The sequence below is a fragment of the Corylus avellana genome, chromosome ca3 (genome assembly GCF_901000735.1).
Source record: "Corylus avellana chromosome ca3, CavTom2PMs-1.0".
Lineage (NCBI taxonomy): Eukaryota > Viridiplantae > Streptophyta > Magnoliopsida > Fagales > Betulaceae > Corylus > Corylus avellana.
Window position 1 is genome coordinate 32,655,425 of NC_081543.1, and position 23,048 is coordinate 32,678,472.

General features: G+C 35.6%; 5 protein-coding genes across 5 annotated transcripts in view; all 5 read right to left on the reverse strand.

Moving 5' to 3' along the window:
- Positions 1-861: 861 nt before the first annotated feature.
- LOC132174447 (exopolygalacturonase-like) lies at positions 862-2,641 on the reverse strand. Its single transcript, XM_059586101.1, has 3 exons — positions 2,615-2,641; positions 1,771-2,079; positions 862-1,077 (listed from the first exon to the last, which is right to left on the reverse strand). The coding sequence occupies exons 1-3, from the start codon at positions 2,639-2,641 to the stop codon at positions 862-864; spliced, it is 552 nt and encodes a 183-aa protein (XP_059442084.1).
- A 3,250-nt stretch (positions 2,642-5,891) lies between these two features.
- LOC132174448 (exopolygalacturonase-like) lies at positions 5,892-7,857 on the reverse strand. Its single transcript, XM_059586102.1, has 4 exons — positions 7,717-7,857; positions 7,241-7,549; positions 6,256-6,768; positions 5,892-6,116 (listed from the first exon to the last, which is right to left on the reverse strand). The coding sequence occupies exons 1-4, from the start codon at positions 7,855-7,857 to the stop codon at positions 5,892-5,894; spliced, it is 1,188 nt and encodes a 395-aa protein (XP_059442085.1).
- A 2,890-nt stretch (positions 7,858-10,747) lies between these two features.
- LOC132174450 (uncharacterized) lies at positions 10,748-11,371 on the reverse strand. Its single transcript, XM_059586103.1, has one exon. The coding sequence runs from the start codon at positions 11,369-11,371 to the stop codon at positions 10,748-10,750; it is 624 nt and encodes a 207-aa protein (XP_059442086.1).
- Positions 11,372-11,848: 477 nt separating this feature from the next.
- On the reverse strand, positions 11,849-13,884 carry LOC132174451 (exopolygalacturonase-like). The gene is made up of 4 exons (XM_059586104.1): positions 13,744-13,884; positions 12,877-13,182; positions 12,206-12,718; positions 11,849-12,073 (listed from the first exon to the last, which is right to left on the reverse strand). Exons 1-4 carry the CDS (start codon positions 13,882-13,884, stop codon positions 11,849-11,851), a joined length of 1,185 nt encoding a protein of 394 aa, XP_059442087.1.
- Positions 13,885-21,497: 7,613 nt separating this feature from the next.
- Positions 21,498-23,048, reverse strand: part of LOC132174452 (exopolygalacturonase-like) — an 8,230-nt gene continuing 6,679 nt past the window's right edge. The window contains exons 2-4 of the mRNA XM_059586105.1: positions 22,535-22,840; positions 21,864-22,376; positions 21,498-21,722 (exon numbers count right to left, since the gene is read on the reverse strand). Of these exons, the coding sequence (XP_059442088.1) occupies positions 21,498-21,722; positions 21,864-22,376; positions 22,535-22,840 (1,044 nt within the window). The remainder of the gene's footprint in view (positions 21,723-21,863; positions 22,377-22,534; positions 22,841-23,048) is intronic.

The window sequence follows — 23,048 nt, forward strand, 5'->3', positions numbered from 1 at the left end:
ATCTTACTGTGAAGGAGTTCTCGTACAGGGACAAGGGCAATATCAAGGCTCTCTCCGGCAACATCCAGAAATTGTTAGTTTTTTTTAAGTCCAAACAGAACAGTATATCCAAAAGGACCAAAAAACAAATATTCATATACAAAGCATTCTAGATACTCGTATAAAAGAGAAAAAACAAATTCTCATGCCTTATTGCAATAGTGTGTGAACAAATAATATATAAAAACTGAACGTTCACAATAACTATTGGAAAAAACAATTAACTTAATGCTGAACAAATATGGCATAGAGAAGGCTCTGATACCACATGTAAGAAATTCTATATATATTAAATGCTAATTAACAATAACATTAGCAGCGGAAATAGTTTAATACATATATGTACCTCCGGCCATTGCTTTACTCAAGCAGTTTGAAGAACAGCTCCACAGCAACCAAACTAAGAACTAAACAATTGAGAGGTTCTTTTGACCTATGCCTACCAGTGAGTGCCAATTGATGGAATACACAGGCCTTATTTATAGGTAGGTCAGGGGACCCTCAATTAGAGCTGTTACCTTAATTATTCCTCCCATCAAGGAATAAAAATCAAATCAATATAGCTAATTGATTCCACAAAATAAAATCTTTAATGAAATCAAATACTTGTTCCACAAGAATTAAATCAGTGATTTAATTCAGAATATTTGATTGAAATTAAATACTTGTTCCACAAGAATTAAATCAGTAATTTAATTCAGAATATTTGATTTACACAATAAGCTTTAATTAGAATAAATTATTGAACACCGTAATTTTATAATTACAATAATATATGTGACATAAAGGGACATATTTTAAATAAAATTTCTTACAATACAGTCATCCGCCGGTACCAATTGTGGAACGAGAGATTCCGATACGGTGAGAGCTTCTAATCTTGATCCAATCGGTGTTGGGGCTGTCAGCGGGAGCCGATATTCTAATATGACTCGTATTCACGTTCTCACAGCCGAAAAGCACAATATGGTTGTTCTTACTGTTCATGGACCTCACGTGATGAATCCGTGCGTTGGTCACAAAATCAAATCTCAATGTCTGCATGGGAGGATTTGTAAAGCATGATAAACTTCTACGAAATTCGAAATCCGACTTTTTTTCTAAGTCTTTCTATTCAACGCTTGCATAATTATTCTAGACATAATTTAAGGTTGCTATTTATATGAAGGAAAAAGGTGAAAAACAAACAAAACAAACAATCACAAAGTAGAAATGGCATGACGGGATGAAGTAATAATAAAAATCATACATAGCACATACATGCAGTACTTCTATGTATGTATGTGCTCACTTAATGACGCAGTAAGAAAATTCATTATTGAGTAATAATAAATAAAAATACATGTAGCATTCAACGATAATATCATCTAATTTTTGGTCTCATATTCATAAAAGAGGTTTCCCGGTCAAGAATGGAACCATGTATAGACAAGGGGGTCGACACGACCCTCCTTGGTTTTTGAAATATGTTTAAGTTTTCATCCATACTTTGATCCCTCTTGATAATAAATCTTAATTCCGTCTCTGGCTGGGGTCTTTGGGTTAATAGAAAAACTGAAAGAAATGTTTATATAAAGAAAGAAATGCTTAGGGAAAAAAAGTCACTATAATTAAAATGTTTCTAGAAAATAAAATAGGATCCACAGTTTAGTTTCCGTACTGCTAGGTGTTAATTACCTGATGAATAAAAAGAAAGAACCAAAATATATATATCAAAAAACAAAAACTTACAGTAGGTAGCCTAGGACAATTAGAATTCTTGCTGCAGTCATTGAGGCCCCAAGCTACTTGGCCTTGGGCGTCCAAGGTGCCGCCACCACCGACTGTCAAAAGGTCTACATATCGGAAGTTGATCCAACTATCGGTTGAGAACATGGATGGATCAGCAGGAGCCTTGAGAAACCCTCCAATCACGACACCCACCCAGCCCTTGCATGGACCCTCAAATCTCACTGAGTTCACCTTGTATGATCCTGGCGGGATCAAAACCCTAGCCCTTCCCTTCCATTCACATGCTTCCTTCCACACCTTTAGAAATGCCTAGGAAGAAAGAAAAAAAAAAACAAACAATTTTAAATAAATATTTCAAAAAACATCTTCGGTATCATTAACCCAAAAATTAACCTATATAATAATATTCACAATTTATTAGTTTACTTTTTGGCGGAACCATTAAAGCGTGCATGAAACCCACCTCATCTCATCCAGGAGATCTCTCTAAACCTTTTTTTCTTAAAGTATTTAAAGAGAAATGTTATTTAGCAAATAGTCATACGTACAATTAGGATGGCGTGATAGTGAAAATTAGCTCTTTTTTTTTTTTTTTACAAGCTCTTGTTGATCTAAAGGCCAATTTTTATTGTTATGTCATCATGTAGTTAATTGTATGATAATCGTATAGTAGTTCACTAAATAAAAATACTCATATTTAAGTAGTATAAAGAAATAATAAAAAAAAGTTATTGTAACGAAGTGTACTTGAATAGTAAAACCAAAAAAAAAAACAAAAAACAAAAAATGATTCTATGAATTTAAGAGAAACAAAAAGGCATGCAATGTCGTATGAATTAATTACCTGACTGTTATCGATCGGTTGCTCCATCTGCAACTGCACTGTAGTTCATCACGTTGAAAACCTTGACTTGGCCTCCAACTTCGGTAGCCAATACCATCAAAGATGTTAACAAGCAAGCCCAACCAAAACCAAGTTTCGAACCCATTTCTTTTTTTTTTTTAGATCGTGAGGATGACTCAGGGTTAGGAAAAGTAAGGCCCTTTGCTTGAGTGAATTTTTAATACAGGGTTTCCCCTATTTATACAAGCAGTGTAGTGAATTAATACATTTCAGTTCTAACTCCATAACAAAAGAAAACAACAATATAATTAATCTAACCAACTTAATGTTCATGCACCTCATTATATTAAACTAATCTAACCAACTTTGTGTCCCAGCTCATCATAATCTGGTTGGCTGTCCCTTGTCTCAAGAATCCAAGATGAACGCTTTCCTATTCCGTCCTTCCCAAAGCCTCAGTAGCACATCTGAGACACACTTAATTACCGAGAAACAGAAAGGGAAGATTGACTTTTATATTGGTTACATTTGAAACTTCAGAAAAAATAATATTGTTAAATATCCTTTCGATTATGTTTTTATTGTGTCCCTTCAAAATTGATATAACATTTAAAATTATCATTGGATCAAAATCTATTAGTAATTTATCACAAATCTAATAATAAATTTAAAAGCTACATCTGTTTTGGAAACATGGGAATGACATTTAACATTATTCTTAAAATTTAACCCTACAAAAGATTTGATACTCTTGATGAATTTAATTAGTTTTGCACATATTTGATTTTATTGATGTTTCTTGACATGGAAATATGAAAGATTTCTTTCTTTATATAGAGATATAGTATTTTGAGAAACCAAATATGAAAAATTTACAAAGGGTTTATAGAGGAGAAAAAAGTTAAAGAAGATTTTTTTTTTTTTTTAAAAAAAAAAAATAATAAAATAAAATCAATCTAGTCTCATTCATTGAAGAAATGTCCATTTAGGATTGCGATTTCAATAAGTGCGATTTTAAAAATAACATTTTTAAAAATAGCGTTTTTCAATTCTCTACTTTTTAAAATTATAAAGGCGTTTCGTAAAACATATTAAAAAATACTTTTTTTATTAAATATTTGTCATGCGAATTCATGATTTTGGTTTAAATTTGTACCTTTTCAAATAAGCACCCCCTAACTTACTTATTGAAATCGCAGATTTTTTTCCTATTTTAAATTAAGTGCTTTTTAAATTGCAACGCCAAACGCTTTACGTTTTATGATATCTTTTAAAAACGCAGATTATTCTTGTAAAATCACAATCTCAAACGCACCCGAAGGATTACGAGCATAAAGTTCTTACATCACAGAGCAAAAAACTCTGAAGCAATCATAGCCAAAGCTACGAGGTTATAAACGTTATAGATACGTACATACAAAACAATCTACCATTTAAGATCTATCTATGACAATAATATCTACTAACCCATGACTAGTTTTCAATTGTAATAACAGATCTGCTCTAGACAGACTAAATCTAATGCATAGGTATCTCTTATTCCTCGACCATAGGAGCAGATAACCCCATGTCGAAACTCATCATCTTCGACCTGAAAGCCAGGACACAGTTCTCATCCACAACCCAAGAGTAAGGACCAAAAACAAATACCACACAGATCAACAAGACATCGAACAGAGCCTTATTAAAAGCAAACAAACAACAGGAAATAGAAAAAAATACAAGAAAAAAAAAAAGAAGGAAACAAAACTGCAAGAAATAGAAAAATTACAGGTAAATAAAAGCATAAACAAAGAAACCCCCAAAGCAAAAGCCTTGTCGGAAGGAAGGCTGCCGGAGGAATTTGGCCGGAACGCGAGGACAGAGCAGCGGCAGGTGGTGATGGACCCAGGCGTAGCTGGAGAATCAGGTGGTGGGGCTCACGTCGACATGGTTCTGATAGAGGACAGTAGATCAGGCTTTGACCAGTTCGATCCAAGAGCCCAGTCAAATCCGGAAAAAGACAAAGAAGAAACGGAGTAGATGGCTAGGCGACAACACGACGAGGGCTGGGCTTCGAGATGAAAAGAGGGGCTAAGCAAAAATAGAGGAGAGGGGTTGAAACAGAAAACGGCAAAAAAGAGGTGGAAGACAAGGGGAAAAAAACACCGCACAAGAAGCTAGGGAGCATTAGGTAAATTGCGTAGCTCATAAGGGGTGGAGGGCAAGGGGAGGAGGGGAGGCAATAAAGGCCATCCCCCCTCCACAACCTATGCGGCGGTCACTCTTCGCAGGCGCTAAGGTTTTTCCTAGAGAGTAGAATCAATATTACATGAAACAAAAAGTTTTGAGGGCAATGTTGTTGTTTCGAGGTCGGTTCAAGATCTAAGTGTCTCAAATAATGAAATGAAAAGGCAATGTGAGAGCATTTTCAACAAAGTAAAGAACATAATATACATGAGAGCCAGATAGAGATTGTTTCTTCCACGTCAATACAAAGTATGTCAATGGATGGACCACATAATGCTTCTTCTACATCTGTCGTTGATCCATATCCTGTCAATTTAGATTCTGGTTTCTTTCAGAAAAGAGCATAATTAAGTTGAAGAAGCTCAGTATCTCAGTTTGGTCGCCAGTATAAATCTTAACGTTACAATGGTTTGTTGTATGACTTTTTATTTTTATTTTACAATTTTTCTTATATTACCATTGTGAAAGAAAAGACATGATTACATATGTAACATCTACATATCCACATTTCAAAAAAAAAAAAAAAATCTACATAACAATGCCTAGAAATTAGGTAAACCTAGTCTATATGGATCAAACTCATTAATGTGCTATTATTATTATTATTATTATTATTATTATTATTATTATTATTATGGGTTAGTATTTTAGTTTCACAAAAATCCAAGCCACATCAGCATCATTATTTGCATGTGATTTTTAGTCTCGATCTTACGGTATTTTCATTCAAATCCTATTTTAGTCAATATCTTTAATTAAACTCTAATTACGATTTGAAAGATGGAAGAATTCATTTTCCTTTGCTTTATATAAGAAATAAATAAGTTAATTGAACAACTCTTGAATAAACTTAAGCCCATCCGAAAAATAAATGAACTGAATTTAAATAAATTATCAATCAGATGAGTAATAATTATGCTCGAACCAAACTTGAACATTTAAAACTCGGTTCGATTATAATCTATTTAATATTACCATTAATACTCTTCGTTATTCTTTTGATGAGTGCTTTCTTATACAACATCTTTCATGGTTGGAAAGCGCAAGACTATATGCAAGCGGGAGGGCTTTGATGGCCAATTGCGCGGCCATTGACATGAGAGCACAACGCGGTGACAGGACCTTCGGGGCCACGGTAGTCCAAATTGATGTCCTCCAATACTACGTTTTGGCATGGCTTGCTTGCGCTACATCGGAGAGTAACTGCGACTTTGGCATTTGAACTTCCCCATATATTTCTGTACGTGACATTGCTGATTTGCAGAAGAGAAGCCTATATATCCACAATAATGGATATCACCAAATTTAATTAAGTTCATCTAGTTCATGCAGCTAAAGTATATTTTTCCTTTGTATCATGAAATTTCAGAGAGATTAATTTTATAACAAAATGAAGATAAATAAGAAATTACCTGTTGACTGCAAGGGGGGTAGGGGCAATATTCTTGATCAAGAATGATGGGATTGCCGACTTGATCCATGAAAATGTCTTGAAATATAAAATTAGAAGCCGTGCCAAGGAATGGAGCAGCCCATGTTTTGATTCTCACTCCATCAGAAGTGCCGCGAAAGGTGGAGTTTTTGACGACAACTCCGTCGACATCATCTCCATTATTTTTGCCGAGGCTGCCGATGCTTATTCCATGCCCCGGTCCACAAACAACATTCGAAATATCGACGTCTTTAGTTCCGGACAGCATGGCAATACAGTCATCGCCGGTACCGATTGTGGAATGTGAGATTCTAATGCCGTGAGAGCTTCCAATCTTTATCCCATCGGTGTTGGGGCTGTTGGCCGGAGCTGATATATTGATACGACTCATATTCAAGTTCTCACAGCCAAAAATCACAATGTGGTTGTTCTTGCTGTTAATGGAACTCACTTGATCAATCCGTGCGTTGGTCACAAAATCAAATCTCAATGTCTGCATTGGAGGATTTGTAAAACATGATAGTTAAACTTCTACGAAACTCGAAATTTTCTACTTTTTTCTGAGGCTTTCTATTCAAAGCATGCATAATTATTCTATACATAATTAAGGTTGTTATTTATACAATGGACCCAAAAAAAAACAAAACAAAGGAGAAATGGCATGACGGAAGATGAAAATAATGGGACACCCTTTTTATAGCGATCAATCCAATTTGAGGAGTGTTACGCAAACTTTTTAAGTGTATATTACTTTTATGCATGTATGTGCTGATCATTTAATGACGTAGTTATAAAAATGGTTATTGAATAAAATAACATATAAAAATTCGTGTAGCAATCGATGATAATATAATCCGTTTTGGATCTCATATTCAACGAAAGGGTTGAATATATATGTATACTTTGAATGAGTAAAGTGTATTGAAAAAAATAAATAAATAAATTGAAAAGAAGCAAAAACTTACAGTAGGTAGCCTAGGACAACTAGAATTCTTGTTGCAGTCATTGATGCCCCAAGCTACCTGGCCCTGGCCATCCAAGGTGCCGCCACCACTGACAGTCAACTGGTCAACATATCGGAAATTAATCCAACTATCGGTTGAGAACTTGAATGGATCAGCAGGAGCTTTAAGAAGCCCTCCGATCACAACGCCCACTAGGCCCTTGCATCGACCCTCGAATCTCACTGAGTTCACCATGTATGATCCGGGAGGGATCAAAACTGTAGCCATTCCCTTCCATTCACATGCTTCCTTCCACGCCTTAAGAAATGCCTAAGTAGAAAGAAAAAAAAAAAAAAAAAATTAAATAAATATTCCAAAAAACATATTTGCTATCATTAACCCCAAAAATTAACGTATAGAATGATATTCACAAAATAATCTGATTCTATGAAATTAAAAGAAACGAAAAGGCAGGCAATGTCATATATATGAATTACCTGACTGTTATCGGTTGCTCCATCTGCAACTGCACCGTAGTTCATCACGTTGAAAAACTTGAATTGGCCTCGAACTCCGGTAACCAATACCATCAAAGATGTTAACAAGCAAGCCCAACCAAATGCTGGTTTCGAACCCATTTCTTTCTTTTCTTTCCTTTTCTTTTTTTTCCTTCCTATTCTCTTTAGTAATGTTTTTTTTTTTTTTTCCCTCAGTATAAACAAATTAAGCAGACTAGGATGACTCGGGGTCAGCAAAAGTAAGCCCCTTTGCTTGATTGAATTTTAATACACAGGGTTTACTTATTTATACAAGCAGTGCACTGAATTAATACATTTCAGTTCTAACATCGTAACAAAAGAAAATAGCAGTATATTTAATCTAACCAACTTAATGTTCATGCACCTCGTTATATAAAACTAATCTAACCAACTAATTAGTGTTCCAACTCATCATAATGGGAAGATCGGCTTTTTTATCGAGAAACATAATGGGAAGATCGGCTTTTTATATTGGTTATATTTGAAATTTTAGAAAGTGCAATGTAAAATGTCATTTTCTTTGTCTTCTTTTTTTTTTTTTTTTTTTTGAGAAATATGAAGGTTCATTTTCTCTTTTGTCCTTTCAAAATTGCTATTGAACAAAATATAATAATAATCTATTTCAAATCTAATGATGAATTTAAAACAAATCAGTTTTGGAGGGACACAGGAGAGATACAGGAAGAATCTAATACACTAGTATGATCAATGAATTTAATTATTTTTGTACAGATTTGATTTTATTGATATTTCTTGGAATGGAAACATGAAAGATTTCTTTCTTTCAATAGCAATAGAGATAATAGTATTTTGAGAAACCAAATATGGAAAATTTACAAGGTGTCAATAGAGGAGAAAAAAGTCATTCCCTTGATAAGAATTTCCATATCAAATTTGATTTCATAGGATTTTCAGCCCGAAAGGCTGATTTGTCAAAAAGGAGACAGTGATATGGTAATATATTATGTGATTTATTTTACTCGCATATATGGTTATTAAAAAACTTTCAAAAAGAATATGGTAATATCTTTAAAAAATTACCTCATTACACCATGGGAGAATCGTCAATGTGAATGCATAAAGTAAAAAATTATTTATGAAACTTAATTTTGTTTAACTATTTAATAATCCAAAACCAATAACTTATGTCAGAGTTATATCCATTCATTAAAATAATGTTGTGGCTATGAAATTAGATCTCTGTTATTCATCACATCATCGTCAAGACTTTCTTTTCTTTTTTCTTCTTTTCATTGACACAAAAACAACCCCTACAAAAACAAAAACAAAAACCATTCACGTAATTTTCTAAAAGAATGACGCTAATGTTCTCATTGTTTTTTTTTTTTCGGTCGTCTTTTGAATTCAGTCGTGATAGTGTTGGTCGATAAAAGCAAATTCCCATCGTTAAAACTGAACCGACATAATTTTACATCTTTTAAAATATTGTAAATGACGAAATTTTGTTTAACATCGTTTAGCAAAAGACACTCTTTATTATGTTGTTTATTTTGAAATGACGTCAAACGTAAAATAGTTTGTGTGTGGATATACTTACTCTACTGTTTTGAGTTGTCTTTCCATCATCGTGTTTAGGGGTGGCAATTTGTGTTTACGTGTAAGATTCGGGTCTCATCAAGGTATGGATATAAAACTATAAAGGTCAAGCCTAACCCGACATATTTAATTAAATGGGTCAAACCTCTTAACCCTAAACCTCTAATTTTGTATTTGATTTATATCGAGTTTGCTAATCATGTAAAAAATTGTCAATAATTATGTCGAGTTCAGGGTGGGTCATGACATGAGTTAAGACTGTATATATATATATATGTCCATCCTAACCCAACCCATTTAATTAAATGAGTAGACTCTTCAATTCTAACCCTTCAATTTCGTCTTGAGTTCGTGTCGAAATTCGTGAGTCGTGTCAAAAGTTACAAGCCCTAATCGTGTTCCATGGTACAAAACATCATGCCATTACTGATGTATCAATTTTAAATTCTACTGCGGATGGCATTGACTAGGGCCAGCTTGCAAAACTATTTACTGTGTCGAGTTCAAGTTGACCCATCAACCCGTCTAGGGCAAACTCGAATACAACACGATAAATAAACAAATCATACAACACGACATGTTCGACCCATTTAAACAGGTCATGTCGGGCTAACATGACACGACCCGTCTAACTTGAGAAGAAGCAACAAAGTCAACGTTGCAGGCTTGGTTTCAAATCCAAGTGTCTCAAATAATGAATGAAAGAGGCAATGTGGGAATATCGTCAACAAAGTAAAAAACAAAATATGAATAAGAGCCAGAAAGAGTGTTTCATCTACATTGATACAGAGTACGTCAACCAAATGGCCCATGGAATGCTTCTTCTACATCTACAGTTGATCTATATCCAGTCAATTTAGATTCCGATTACTTGGAAAAAAGAGCTTAGAGAAGTTGAAGGAACGGGATATCTCAGTTTGGGCGCGCAGTATAATTAAATCATAATGTTGCAAGGGTTTGTTGTATATTTTTCATTTTTATTTTACAAGTTTCGTCAGATTACTGTTGTGAAAGAAAATGCATGATTATATATGTTACACCCAAGCCTAAAAATTAGGTAAACTTAGTCTATATGGATCACAGTTATTATTATTATTGTTTTTTTTTGTTATTATTATTGGATATATAATATTTTACCTTCACAAAAATCCTGGCCACATAGGCATCGTTATTTGCATGTGATTTTTAGTCTTTTATAGTGTTTTAATTCAAATCTTATTAGTCCCAAATGAGTAACTTAATCGGTTGGGGACCACGCCTTAGCCTCATAAACCGGAGGTCACTAGTTTGAATCTCCTCCTCTTTTTCCTCCCTTATGCGGACATGTAAAAAGAAAAAGAAAAAAAAAAAAATCCAAACCTATTAGTCAATATCTTTAATTAAGGCCCCAATTTTTTTTTTTGAAAGAATGAGTAATCTTATTCATAATAAATCAGTCAACATGAGCAGAGAGCTCAGTTGAAACAAGATCAGAGATACAGTCCGGAATTGAAAGATTCCAAAATCGATCCATGATCATTTTTGTGGCCTCCTTAGCAAGTTTGTGAGCCCCATTATTGGCATTCCTACTCACATAGCTGATCTGCCATCTAGAAAAATTCCTTAGGAGAGACCTGATATCGTCCACAAGCTGGCCGAATTTACTGCACGTCGGGTCCCTTGCCTGAATGGCATTGATTACTACTTGAGCATCACCTTCCACTATTATGCTAAGTATGCCCAAATCCTTGCAAAGCCGAACACCTTCAAACAAAGCCATGGCCTCAGCAGCAGTGGGTTCCAGGAAACCAGACTTCGTGACACTTCTTGCAGCCTTTACCTGGCCTTCATGATCTCTCACCAAAACACCCAATCCGATCCGGCCATTCCTCAAATCAAGGGCAGCGTCGCAATTTACTTTAAACCACCCCTCAGGTGGTTTCTTCCATTGATGCTGAACCTCCACCCGAATAAGATGCTTTGGTGAACTGGTCATATTAACCTGCTTGACTTCATCTACTGCTTTCCCAACCGCAAGCACTATGTCAGTGGGGTGTGTGAAAACCCCTTCGTGCATCCATTTGTTTCTTCTGAACCAAAGCCGCCGAGCAGTTTCGATAAAAATCTCAATTTCATTTCCCACCCCTTTTTTAAAAATGCCTTCAGCAACCTGGAAAAAATCAGAAGTGGGAAAACAGCTTTTCTGGAAGATCTTCTCACTAACCCCCCAAGTATCCCTTGCCCCAATTATGATTTGAATGATGGAAAGAATTCCCTTTGCGTTATATAAAAAATAAATAAGGTAATTGAACAACTCTCGAATAAACTTGAGCCCGTCCAAAAAATAAATGAACTGAATTTGAATATATTATTAATTAGATGAGTGATAATTTGCTCGAATCAAACTTGAATATTCAATACTTAGTTCGATTATAATCCATTTAATATTAATATGATTATATACTCTTCTTTATTCTTTTGATCGATATATATGAGTACTTTCGTATACAACATCTTTCATGTCACACAAACTGGCCGGCTGGAAAGCGCATGACTATATGCAAGGGGGAGGGCTTTGATGGCCAACTGAGACGCCATTAACATGAGAGCACAACGCGGTGACAGAACCGTCTGGGCCACGGTAATCCAAATTGATGTCCTCTAGCACTACGTTTTTGCATGGCTTGCTTCCACTGCATCGAAGAGTAACTGCGACTTTGGCATCTGAACTTCCCCATATATTTTTATATGTCACATTGCTGATTTGCAGAAGAGAGGGCTATCCACAATAATGGAAATCACAAATTTAATTAGTTAAGTTCTATTAGAAAAAAAAATTTAAAGAAATTCTTTGTAATATGAAATTTCAGAGAATAATTTTGAAACAAAATGAAGATAAATAAGAAATTACCTGTTGACTGCAAGGGGGGTAGGGGCAATATTCTTGATCAAGAATGATGGGATTGCCGACCCGATCCATGAAAATGTCTTGAAATACAAAATTGGAAGCCGTACCGAGGGATGGAGCAGCCCATGTTTTGATTCTCACTCCATCAGAAGTGCCGCGAAAGGTGCAGTTTTTGACGACAACTCCGTCGACATCATCTCCATTATTTTTGCCGAGGCTCCCGACGCTTATTCCATGCCCGGGTCCACAAAGAACATTCGAAATATGAACGTCTTTAGTTCCGGACAGCATGGCAATACAGTCATCGCCGGTACCAATTGTGGAACGTGAGATTCTAATGCCGTGAGAGCTTCCAATCTTTATCCCATCGGTGTTGGGGCTGTTGGCCGGAGCTGATATATTGATACGACTCATATTCAAGTTCTCACAGCCAAAAATCACAATGTGATTGTTCTTGCTGTTAATGGAACTCACGTGATCAATCCGTGCGTTGGTCACAAAATCAAATCTCAATGTCTGCATTGGAGGATTTGTAAAACATGATATATAGTTAAACTTCTACGAAACTCGAAATTTTCTACTTTTTTCTAAAGCTTTCTATTCAAAGATAAGGTTTCTATTTATATGAAGAAAAAAGGTGGAAATTTTTTTTTTGAAAATAAGCAAAAACTTACCGTAGCTAGCCTAGGGCAATTAGAATTCTTGCTGCAGTCGTTAAGGCCCCAAGCTACCTGTCCTTGGCCGTCCAAGGTGCCACCACTAACCGTCAAATGGTCAACATATCGGAAATTAATCCAACTATCGGTTGAGAACTTGGATGGATCAGCTGGAGCCTTGAGAAGCCCTCCGATCACGACGCTCACCAAGCCTTTGCATGGACCCTCAAATCTCACCGAGTTCACCATGTATGACCCGGGAGGGATCAAAACCCTACCACTTCCCTTCCATTCACATGCTTCCTTCCATGCCTTAAGAAATGCCTAAGAAGAAAGAAAAAATAAATAAATATTTCAAAAACATGATATTTGCTATCATTAACCCAAAAATTAACGTATAGAATAATATTCACAATTAAAGTGTGCATGAGACCCATCTCATCCCAGCCAGCAGACTCTCTAAACCAATTTCCTTAAAAACTTACCTACAGCAGATTTTCTTTTCCTTTCTTAATTAAACCACAAAAAGCTAAAGTTTTATTTTTCCTCTCTCTCTCTTTCTCTGATTTAAAAGAACTTTTAAAGTAAAATGTTATTGATAGTAGACTGCTATGTAACTGATATACTATTAAGATGACGTGACAATAAAAATTAGACCATGATTTTTCTTTTTTAACAAATCCTTGTTAATATTTACTATCATGTTATCGTAGTTATATATAATAGTCGTATAGCGGTCTACTAAATATCGATACTCATATTTAAATGATAGAGAAATGACAAAAAAACTATTGTAGAGTGTATTCTAAGAAAAAAAAAAAGGAAGTATTTTTTATTCTCAAAATTTAAGAGAGATTACATGGCATGCATTGTCATATGAATTACCTGACTGTTATCGGTTGCTCCATCAGCAACAGCACTGTAGTTCATCACATTGAAAAACTTGACTTGGGCTCGAACTTCGGTAACTAATACCATCAAAGATGTTAACAAGCAAGCCCAACCAAAACCAAGTTTCGAACCCATTTCTCTTCTTTCTTTGAATCTTTTTTTTTTTTTTTTCTCTCTCTCTCTCTCTCTCTCTCTAGGATGAGGATGACTCAGGGTTAGGAAAAGTAAGGCCCTTTGCTTGAGTGAATTTTTAATACAGGGTTTCACCTATTTATACAAGCTGTGTAGTGAATTAATACATATTTCAGTTCTAACTTCATAACAAAAGAAAACATAAATATAATTAATCTAACCAACTTGATGTTCATGCACCTCATTATATAAAACTAATCTAACCAACTTAATGTTCCAGCTCATTATAATCTGGTTATCTATACCTTGTTGCAAGATTAGTGCTCTCCTATTCCGACCTTCCCAAAGCCTTGGTACTCGGTAGCACAGTTGAGACAGCCACTTACCAAGAAATAAAAACCAGCTTTATATTGGTTAGATTTAAAATTTCAGAAAGAGACATGTTCGTCTTGCGTCATTTCAAAACTAACATGTCTTTTAAAATTATCATTTGATCAAAATTCAATAGTAATTTACGACACATCCAACAATAAATTTAAAAGTCACATCAATTTTAGAGGGATACAAGTCATACATGGGAATCACATTTAACATTACCCATAAAATTTACCCTAGCCTATAAAATATCTGATACACTCCAAAGATGAATTTAATTAGTTTTACTCGCATATATGGTTATTAGAAAACTTTGAACAAGAATATGGTAATATCGTTTATAGTTAAAGGACATAAAATACTTTATGTGTGGATACACTTAGTGGATACACTTACTGGTGGAAATGGTGTCCAAAACTCCAATTGATTGGATAATATTTTGACTAAAACAATAGACATATACACTTATTCTTGCATAGCATAAATGTGTGATTGTGTATTGTCAGATTATATACATGTGAGATCCCTAAGATGCATTGTATTTGAATGATGGTGTGTGTAACGGTAGACTCAAGTGCGGCTGTTCGACAAACGGTTTTGATCAGGTTTAGACTTGAAGGCCCATTGTAAAACTTCAAAGGTTATTTGTAATATCTAGCAATTTGAGATGTATTAATTTGTATATTTTAGGTGGGTGTAGATATCCTTTGTAGTATCATGTATAAATTGATAACTCAGCTTATATTGATATTTTAGTAATACTCTGATTGTAATGATAAATGCTTACAAATAGAAAATAAATTCATGGACTTCCCTTGCTTAATTACTCTAATTGGGGAAATAAATCACTGTGGACTTACCAGTTTAATAGATAAGTCTGGGAGGCATGATAAGTGTCAAATATTGCATATTTAAAGCCCTTAATTTGTATCTGTTAATCCTTTAGTTGTATTATAATATATTGTTTTGTGTTAGTTCTATGATTTTAGTGTTTTGCAGGTTGCTAAGGAAAAATTGCGGATTTAATGTGAGAAATGCAAATGTTGGAGAAAGCCACCAAGGAATAAAGGATCGAGCGCCCAACCTTACGCTCGAGCATAGTCTATCAGCACTTGCACCACAGGAAGGAACCCCACGAGCACAAGTCCACTTGAGCGCACTTAAAAAGTGCTCGATGCACACATTAGATAGATTTCCAGAAAATTTGCCCCCATTCACTCAATCATTGATCAACGCCTACCACGCGTTCTTGGGACTCTCTAAAGACTTTGGGCAGCTTTTTGGATCCTTCTAGAAGCCCATGACAAGCCCAACCTCACTTGGAGGATGAGGGGACAACGATGATGTGGAAAAAACCCTAGAAAATGAGAAGAAAAGAAGAAGAAAGAGAGAGGCGCAGCAAGGAACGGAAAAGAGAGTGGAGAAAAGAAAGCTTAGGGTTTTCATGCTTTTATGGCTCTTATTTGGTGTTTCATTTTGTAAGCTTCTCAAAAACTCCATGGATTCAATGATGCTTGTAGTCATTTTCACTTCCATGAGAGGCTAAACCCCCAACTAAGGTTGAGGATAAAGCCTCACCAATGAGTAGCAACCATATTTTCATGTAATTTTATACTTTCCGAATATATGAGTTTTTTTTATGTGTCAAATGTTCTACTTCAATTTAATTAGTGGGATAATTTCATTTAATTGATTGCCTGGATTTTCATTTGTCAAAATATTGGATATTCATTGTGATTCGTTTTATAGATACATTGGATGATTTGGTTTAAATTAGATATCCGTTGTGATTCGTTTTGCAAATGTCTACAATGGATGATTTAGTTTGAATTAGATATCCATTGTGATTTGTGCCATAGACAGACACATTGGATGATTTAATTTACTCTTTTAAGCAAAGTAGAACATGTATAAGATTTTTATTGCCCATAACAATCTTGATGAGAATTAAGAGTGTTCGGTATAGAATTTCGAATATATTGATGACCATGAGGATATGTTGCTATGATTTGGTGAGTATGGATTCCAAAACCTTAGTATTTTGTCATTTGATAAATTTCATTTTGTCTAGTTTATGCTCTTTATTTTCTATTCAAAAATCACTCATCAATCTTAACTAGGTTAATATTTAGTTGGTCTAGATACATTTGGTTTTCATAAATCTAATTCCCTATGGCTTAGACCTCGTACTGGCAACATTATATTGCAAAACGATTTGTGCACTTGCGAGTGCATTAAATAAAAAATAATAATTAGAATGCAATCACAATTATTTAATTGAATTAATTGTGATTAAATAGAGTCATGTGACATGGTCTAGGAAGACATGGTCACGGGCCTATTAAGCTAATGATATTTTTCCTTTAGGTTATTCTTTGAGCTGATATAAATTGACTCACAAATTATATTGTTCCTCAGTTATATATTTATTTATTGGAGTATTTTATTTTAATAAAACATGGGCAAGAAGATTTATTAATCTTATTGGCTATTTTGAGAATTAAATAGAACACTGGGCTCACAATTTAATTCCTACAGACTAAGGAATTAAAATAAGCCTTGGGCTTATCATTTTAATTCTTTAGGCTTGTAAATAAACTTTGGGCTCAATGAAATTAAATCCAAGGGCCAAAGTTAAGTGAAATGAGTATTGGGCATGAGGATAAAACCTAAACCCAAGAGCTAAACCAAATGGGAGTGGGCTAGGGCTAAACCCTAGCCCTAGCCGCATGTGGGGAGAATAATCTCTCCCCATGGCCGGCCACTATGGGAGTGGAAAGGAGTGTAAATACTCCTTGGCCAACTTCCCTAGGACTGGATTAGAATCTAGTCCCACATGGTTTCAAATTCATTTTCTCTTGGGATCCCAGTATTATAAATAGGGGTTCAATTGAGAAGCAAAAGACACAAGACTCAACCAATTGATAAGCTTGTGATGTTGTGAAAACTAAACACAACATCACTCTCCCACTAAAGTGAATACATGGCCACTAGGGAAGATTTGTTCACTCTAAATTCACTCTAAGAAAACTGTATGAGCCCACACTTACAATCATATTCAGTCATCAAAGAGAAGATCTAATGGAGGAATTTTCTCCCCAACTATTTGAAGATCTTAAAGACCTTGATCAACTCCCAAGTTATCAAGAGGTTCATTGTGAATACAAAGATGTTCTTCAAGTTCATAAAGAACACAAAGAACGTGATGAAGATGAGATGAGTATAGACTCATACTTGAAGTTCTCAAGTTTGTTGGAACTTCAAGTACTCAACCCTACACCATGGGAAGAACGGATGCACAATCTTACTCTCCAATGCCTAGGAGATGTTGAAGCTACATGTAAGTAATCTAACTTACATGTTTGCCCTTAGATCTAAATATGCTTCTCTTGAATGTAAAATGTCTTAGGAATTGTGTTTTATTCCGTTGTATAAAAAGAAGTTTTTTTGAAATTTACGTAAACGATCCCAACACTTCACTCCACTGTTTTGAGTTGTCTTTTCATCATCGTGTTCAGGGGTAGAGATTCGTGTTCACGTGTCGGATTCAGGTCGTATCAAGGCATGGGTATAAGACTATATATGTAGTGACCTAAATAATTAACTAGGCTTAGGTAGCTTGGTTAGAGAGTTAATTGGACTTTGGGTCACTAAGAACAGTTAGAAGGACATTTTTTAAATTTTTGGACTTTCTGGCCAAACACTCGCATGGGGGACCATGTGAACATTCGCCTGCAAACAGTACACGAACTTTTGTGTGGGGACCAGTAGAACGTTCGTTATGACTAGTGGATAATGCCCGAACGTACGATACAACCTTGAAACCGCTAGGTAAACGATAAGCAAACGTTGGCCCTTGTAGTACCGAATGTTCACTGCTTTTCAGAATTGCCCCTGCAGAGCTCATAGCTTTTTCCACCTATAAATACCCTACCCCCATTTGACCCACCAACTGCATTTTCGCCCTTGTGCCCTCTAGAACCCTTGTGTAAGTGTCATTGTGAGTTGAGAGAGTTCTTGGAGGAGGAGAGGTGATTTATTGGAGCCCCTACTTCAAGAGGGTAACCTTCTACACTTAAGCTTTCACTTGCAGAGTTGTTATATTGCTTTTCTAGTTAGCTTAGTTGTTGGTTTGAACTTCTAGTTAGGTTGTGTCTTTAATCTTAACTTAAGCATGGTTTAGCATATCATTCTTGTTGAACGTATTTCTCTATGCATGGAGACATTTTTTTGGGTTAAGAAGTGCTAGAAATCTTTTTAATAACCTTAGGACCAATTTGGGAGGTTTAGGAGAACATTTGGACCAAATGAGGTTCTACCAGAACCTTTTGGTCAAACATTCGGCCTAGAGCCCGAACCCTTGCCCAGGAACACTTCAGGGGAACGCCATTTTGGCAAGGCGTTCAATAGCTCCTGTTTTTATGTTCTAGGTTTGTTTTAGCTCGACTTAGAACTAATGTTAGCTAGGTTTTCTTCAAATTTGGAGAACTTGGACCATTTGGAGGATTTTTGGAGGACTTGTATGATCTGAGTGAATACGAACTCACATAATGCTCGCCATTTCTTTTCCCGCATAGCACGACTATTTTGTGTACTAAACACGCATATTTACAACTCTCATGAAATACATTTTGCTGTATTATGAACTTTATCATTTGTGAAAATGTGCTACTTAATAAAACAATGACGATGAGACTTGTAAAAGCATTCATGTAAAATACGGACAAGACTACTTGTATCGTATGACATGATACACTGATACGTGTAGAATAACGGCCACAAGCTTACTATACATGTTAACTCTATGGTCAAATATGTGTGTGTGTATGTGTGTGTGTGTGTGTGTTACATGGGCCTTAGATCCAATGGTAACTTCGTGACCAATGTAGCCTTAACGGGCATGTCACTTCAGGGTGTACATCATTAGTAGCGTAGGCCACCAAAGGTCGGACTCGGTCGGGCTGCTAGTGTTAGAAACGGTAGCGTACAATGGTCGGGGCATTGGATCGAGCCACCCCTTTTAAAAAAAAAAAAAAAAAAAAGAAATTAAGGGTTTTTAATCATTTTAATTTTAATTTTTTTTTAATTTTTAATTACGTATATGGACACGTGTCGTGTTTTTGGGGTGCTGACGTGGCTTTTTGACAAATTTTGGATGGAAGTTAGATGGAGGTACCATCTCCGTCTTTAACCATTATCCAAGTACCATCTGTGATACGAAACAAAACCGAGAGAGCAAACACAACTATTTTGTGTATTAAACACGCATATTTATAACTCTCATGAAATACATTACAAAATATTAACTTTATCATTTGTGAAAATGTGCTACTTAACAAAACAATGACGATGAGACTTGTAAAAGCATTCATGTAAAATACGGACAAGACTACTTGTATCGTATGACATGATACACCGATACGTGTAGGATAACGGCTACAGGCTTACTATACATGTTAACTCTATGGTCAAATATGTGTGTGTGAGTGTGTGTGTGTGTGTGTGTGTATGTGTGTGTGTATGTGTGTGTGTGTGTGTTACATGAGCCTTGGATCCAATGTTTACTTCGTGACCGATGTAGACTTAACGGGCATGTCACTTCAGGACGTACATCATTGTGTGTGTTACATGAGCCTTGGATCCAATGTTTACTTCGTGACCGATGTAGACTTAACGGGCATGTCACTTCAGGACGTACATCATTAGTAGCGTAAGCCACCCAAGGTCGGACTCGGTCGGGCTGCTAGTGTTATGAACAATAGCGTACAATGATCGGGGCATTGGCTCGAGCCACCCCTTTTTAAAAAAAAAAAAAAGAAAAGAAATTAAGGGTTTTTAATCATTTTAATTTTAATTTTTTTTAATTTTTAATTACATATATGGACACGTGTCATGTTTTTGGGGTGCTGACGTGGCTTTTCGACAAATTTTGGATGGAAGTTAGATGGAGGTACCATCTCCGTCTTTAACCATTATCCAGGTACCATCTGTGATACAAAACAAAACCGAGAGAGCAAAAAATAAAGTTGTTAAACCACAAGGGCGAAAGAATTGTGTGGCAAAAAATAAAATTCTTTCACTCTTGTTAATTTTTATTATGCTTGTGTGTTAATCATAAAATGTAGAGTAGGGAATTGTTTCATGATGAATATCCTATCATATTTACAGAGCAAAAAAGTTGACTAGGCCACAAAATTTTATACCTTACTTCCATCTCCCTGTTTGCAGGCACTGCTTTTAAAAGAGAAAGAAAGCTATTGGAACTAGTTGATCCAAGGTTTGGGCTCTAACTCCAATAAAGATGAGGTTATGCGGATGATCAATGTAGCTCTCCTATGCACTAATGCTTATGCAGCAGTTAGGCCAACCATGTCTTCAGTGGTAACTGGTAAGCATGATTGAGGGCAATAGTGTTGTTCCGGGGTTGGTTTCGGATCCAAGTGTCTCAAATAATGAAATGAAAGAGGAAATGTGGGAGCATTTTCAACAAATTAAAGAACATAATAAGAGTGAGAGTCAGATAGTGAGTGTTTCTTCTACATTGACATATAGTATGTCATTGGATGCATGACCTATGTAATGCTTCTTCTATATCTGCCGTACGTTGATCTATATACAGTCAATTTAGATTCGGATTACTTGTAGAAAAGAGCTTAGAGAAGTTGACGAAGCTCGATATCTCAATTTGGTCGCCAGTATAAATCTTAACGTTGCAATGGTTTGTTGCATATTTTTCATTTTTATTTTACAAGCTTTCTCAGATTACTGTTGTGAAAGAAAATGCATGATTACATATGTAACAGTCAAGCCTAGAAATTAGGTAAACCTAGTCTATATGGATCAAACACGTGCCACTATTATTATTATTATTATGGGAAAATAGTTTCACAAAAATCCTCACCATATGGGCATCATTAATTGCATGTAATTTTTAGTCTTTTACAGTGTTTTAATTCAAATCCTATTAGTCAATATCTTTAATTAAGGCCCCAATTATGATTTGAAAGATGGAAAGAATTCATGTTCCTCTTGCTTTATATAAGAAATGAATAAATTAATTGAACATCTCTTGAATAAACTTGAGCCCTTCCGAAAAATAAATTACTTGAACATTCAATAATACTCGGTTCAATTATAATCCATTTAATTTTAATATGATTACTCTTCTTTATTCTTTTGATATTTTCTATTGGTACGAGTGCTTTCGTATACAACATCTTTCACGGCTGGAAAGCGCAAGACTATATGCAAGGGGGAGGGCTTTGATGGCCAAGCGAAAGGCCATCGACATGAGAGCACAATGTGGAGGCAGGACCGTCGGGGCCACGGTAATCCAAATTGATGTCCTCCAGCACTACGTTTTTGCATGGCTTGCTTCCACTGCATCGAAGAGTAACTGCGACTTTGGCATCAGAACTTCCCCATATATTTTTGTATGTCACATTGCTGATTTGCAGAAGAGAGGGCTATCCACAATAATGGAAATCACAAATTTAATTAGTTAAGTTCTATTAGAAAAAAAAATAATAATAAATTAAAGAATTTCTTTACAATATGAAATTTCAGAGAATAATTTTGGAACAAAATGAAGATAAATAAGAAATTACCTGTTGACTGCAAGGGGGGTAGGGGCAATATTCTTGATCAAGAATGATGGGATTGCCGACATGATCCATGAAAATGTCTTGAAATATAAAATTAGAAGCCGTGCCAAGGGATGGAGCAGCCCATGTTTTGATTCTCACTCCATCAGAAGTGCCGCGAAAGGTGCAGTTTTTGACGACAACTCCGTTCACATCATCTCCATTATTTTTGCCGAGGCTGCCGATGCTTATTCCATGCCCCGGTCCACAAACAACATTCGAAATATCGACGTCTTTAGTTCCAGACAGCATGGCAATACAGTCATCGCCGGTACCAATTGTGGAACGTGAGATTCTAATGCCGTGAGAGCTTCCAATCTTTATCCCATCGGTGTTGGGGCTGTTGGCCGGAGCTGATATATTGATACGACTCATATTCAAGTTCTCACAGCCAAAAATCACAATGTGATTGTTCTTGCTGTTAATGGAACTCACGTGATCAATCCGTGCGTTGGTCACAAAATCAAATCTCAATGTCTGCATTGGAGGATTTGTAAAACATGATATATAGTTAAACTTCTACGAAACTCGAAATTTTCTACTTTTTTCTAAAGCTTTCTATTCAAAGATAAGGTTTCTATTTATATGAAGAAAAAAGGTGGAAATTTTTTTTTTGAAAATAAGCAAAAACTTACCGTAGCTAGCCTAGGGCAATTAGAATTCTTGCTGCAGTCGTTAAGGCCCCAAGCTACCTGTCCTTGGCCGTCCAAGGTGCCACCACTGACCGTCAAATGGTCAACATATCGAAAATTAATCCAACTATCAGTTGAGAACTTGGATGGATCAGCAGGAGCCTTGAGAAGCCCTCCGATCACGACGCTCACCGAGCCTTTGCATGGACCCTCAAATCTCACTGAGTTCACCATGTATGACCCGGGAGGGATCAAAACCCTACCACTTCCCTTCCATTCACATGCTTCTTTCCACGCCTTAAGAAATGCCTAAGAAGAAAGAAAAAATAAATAAATAAATATTTCGAAAACATATTTGCTATCATTAACCCAAAAATTAACGTATAGAATAATATTCACAAAATAATTTGATTCTATGAAATTAAGAGAAAATAAAAGGCAGGCAACGTCATATGAATAATTACCTGACTGTTATCAGCTGCTCCATCAGCAACAGCACTATAGTTCATCACGTTGA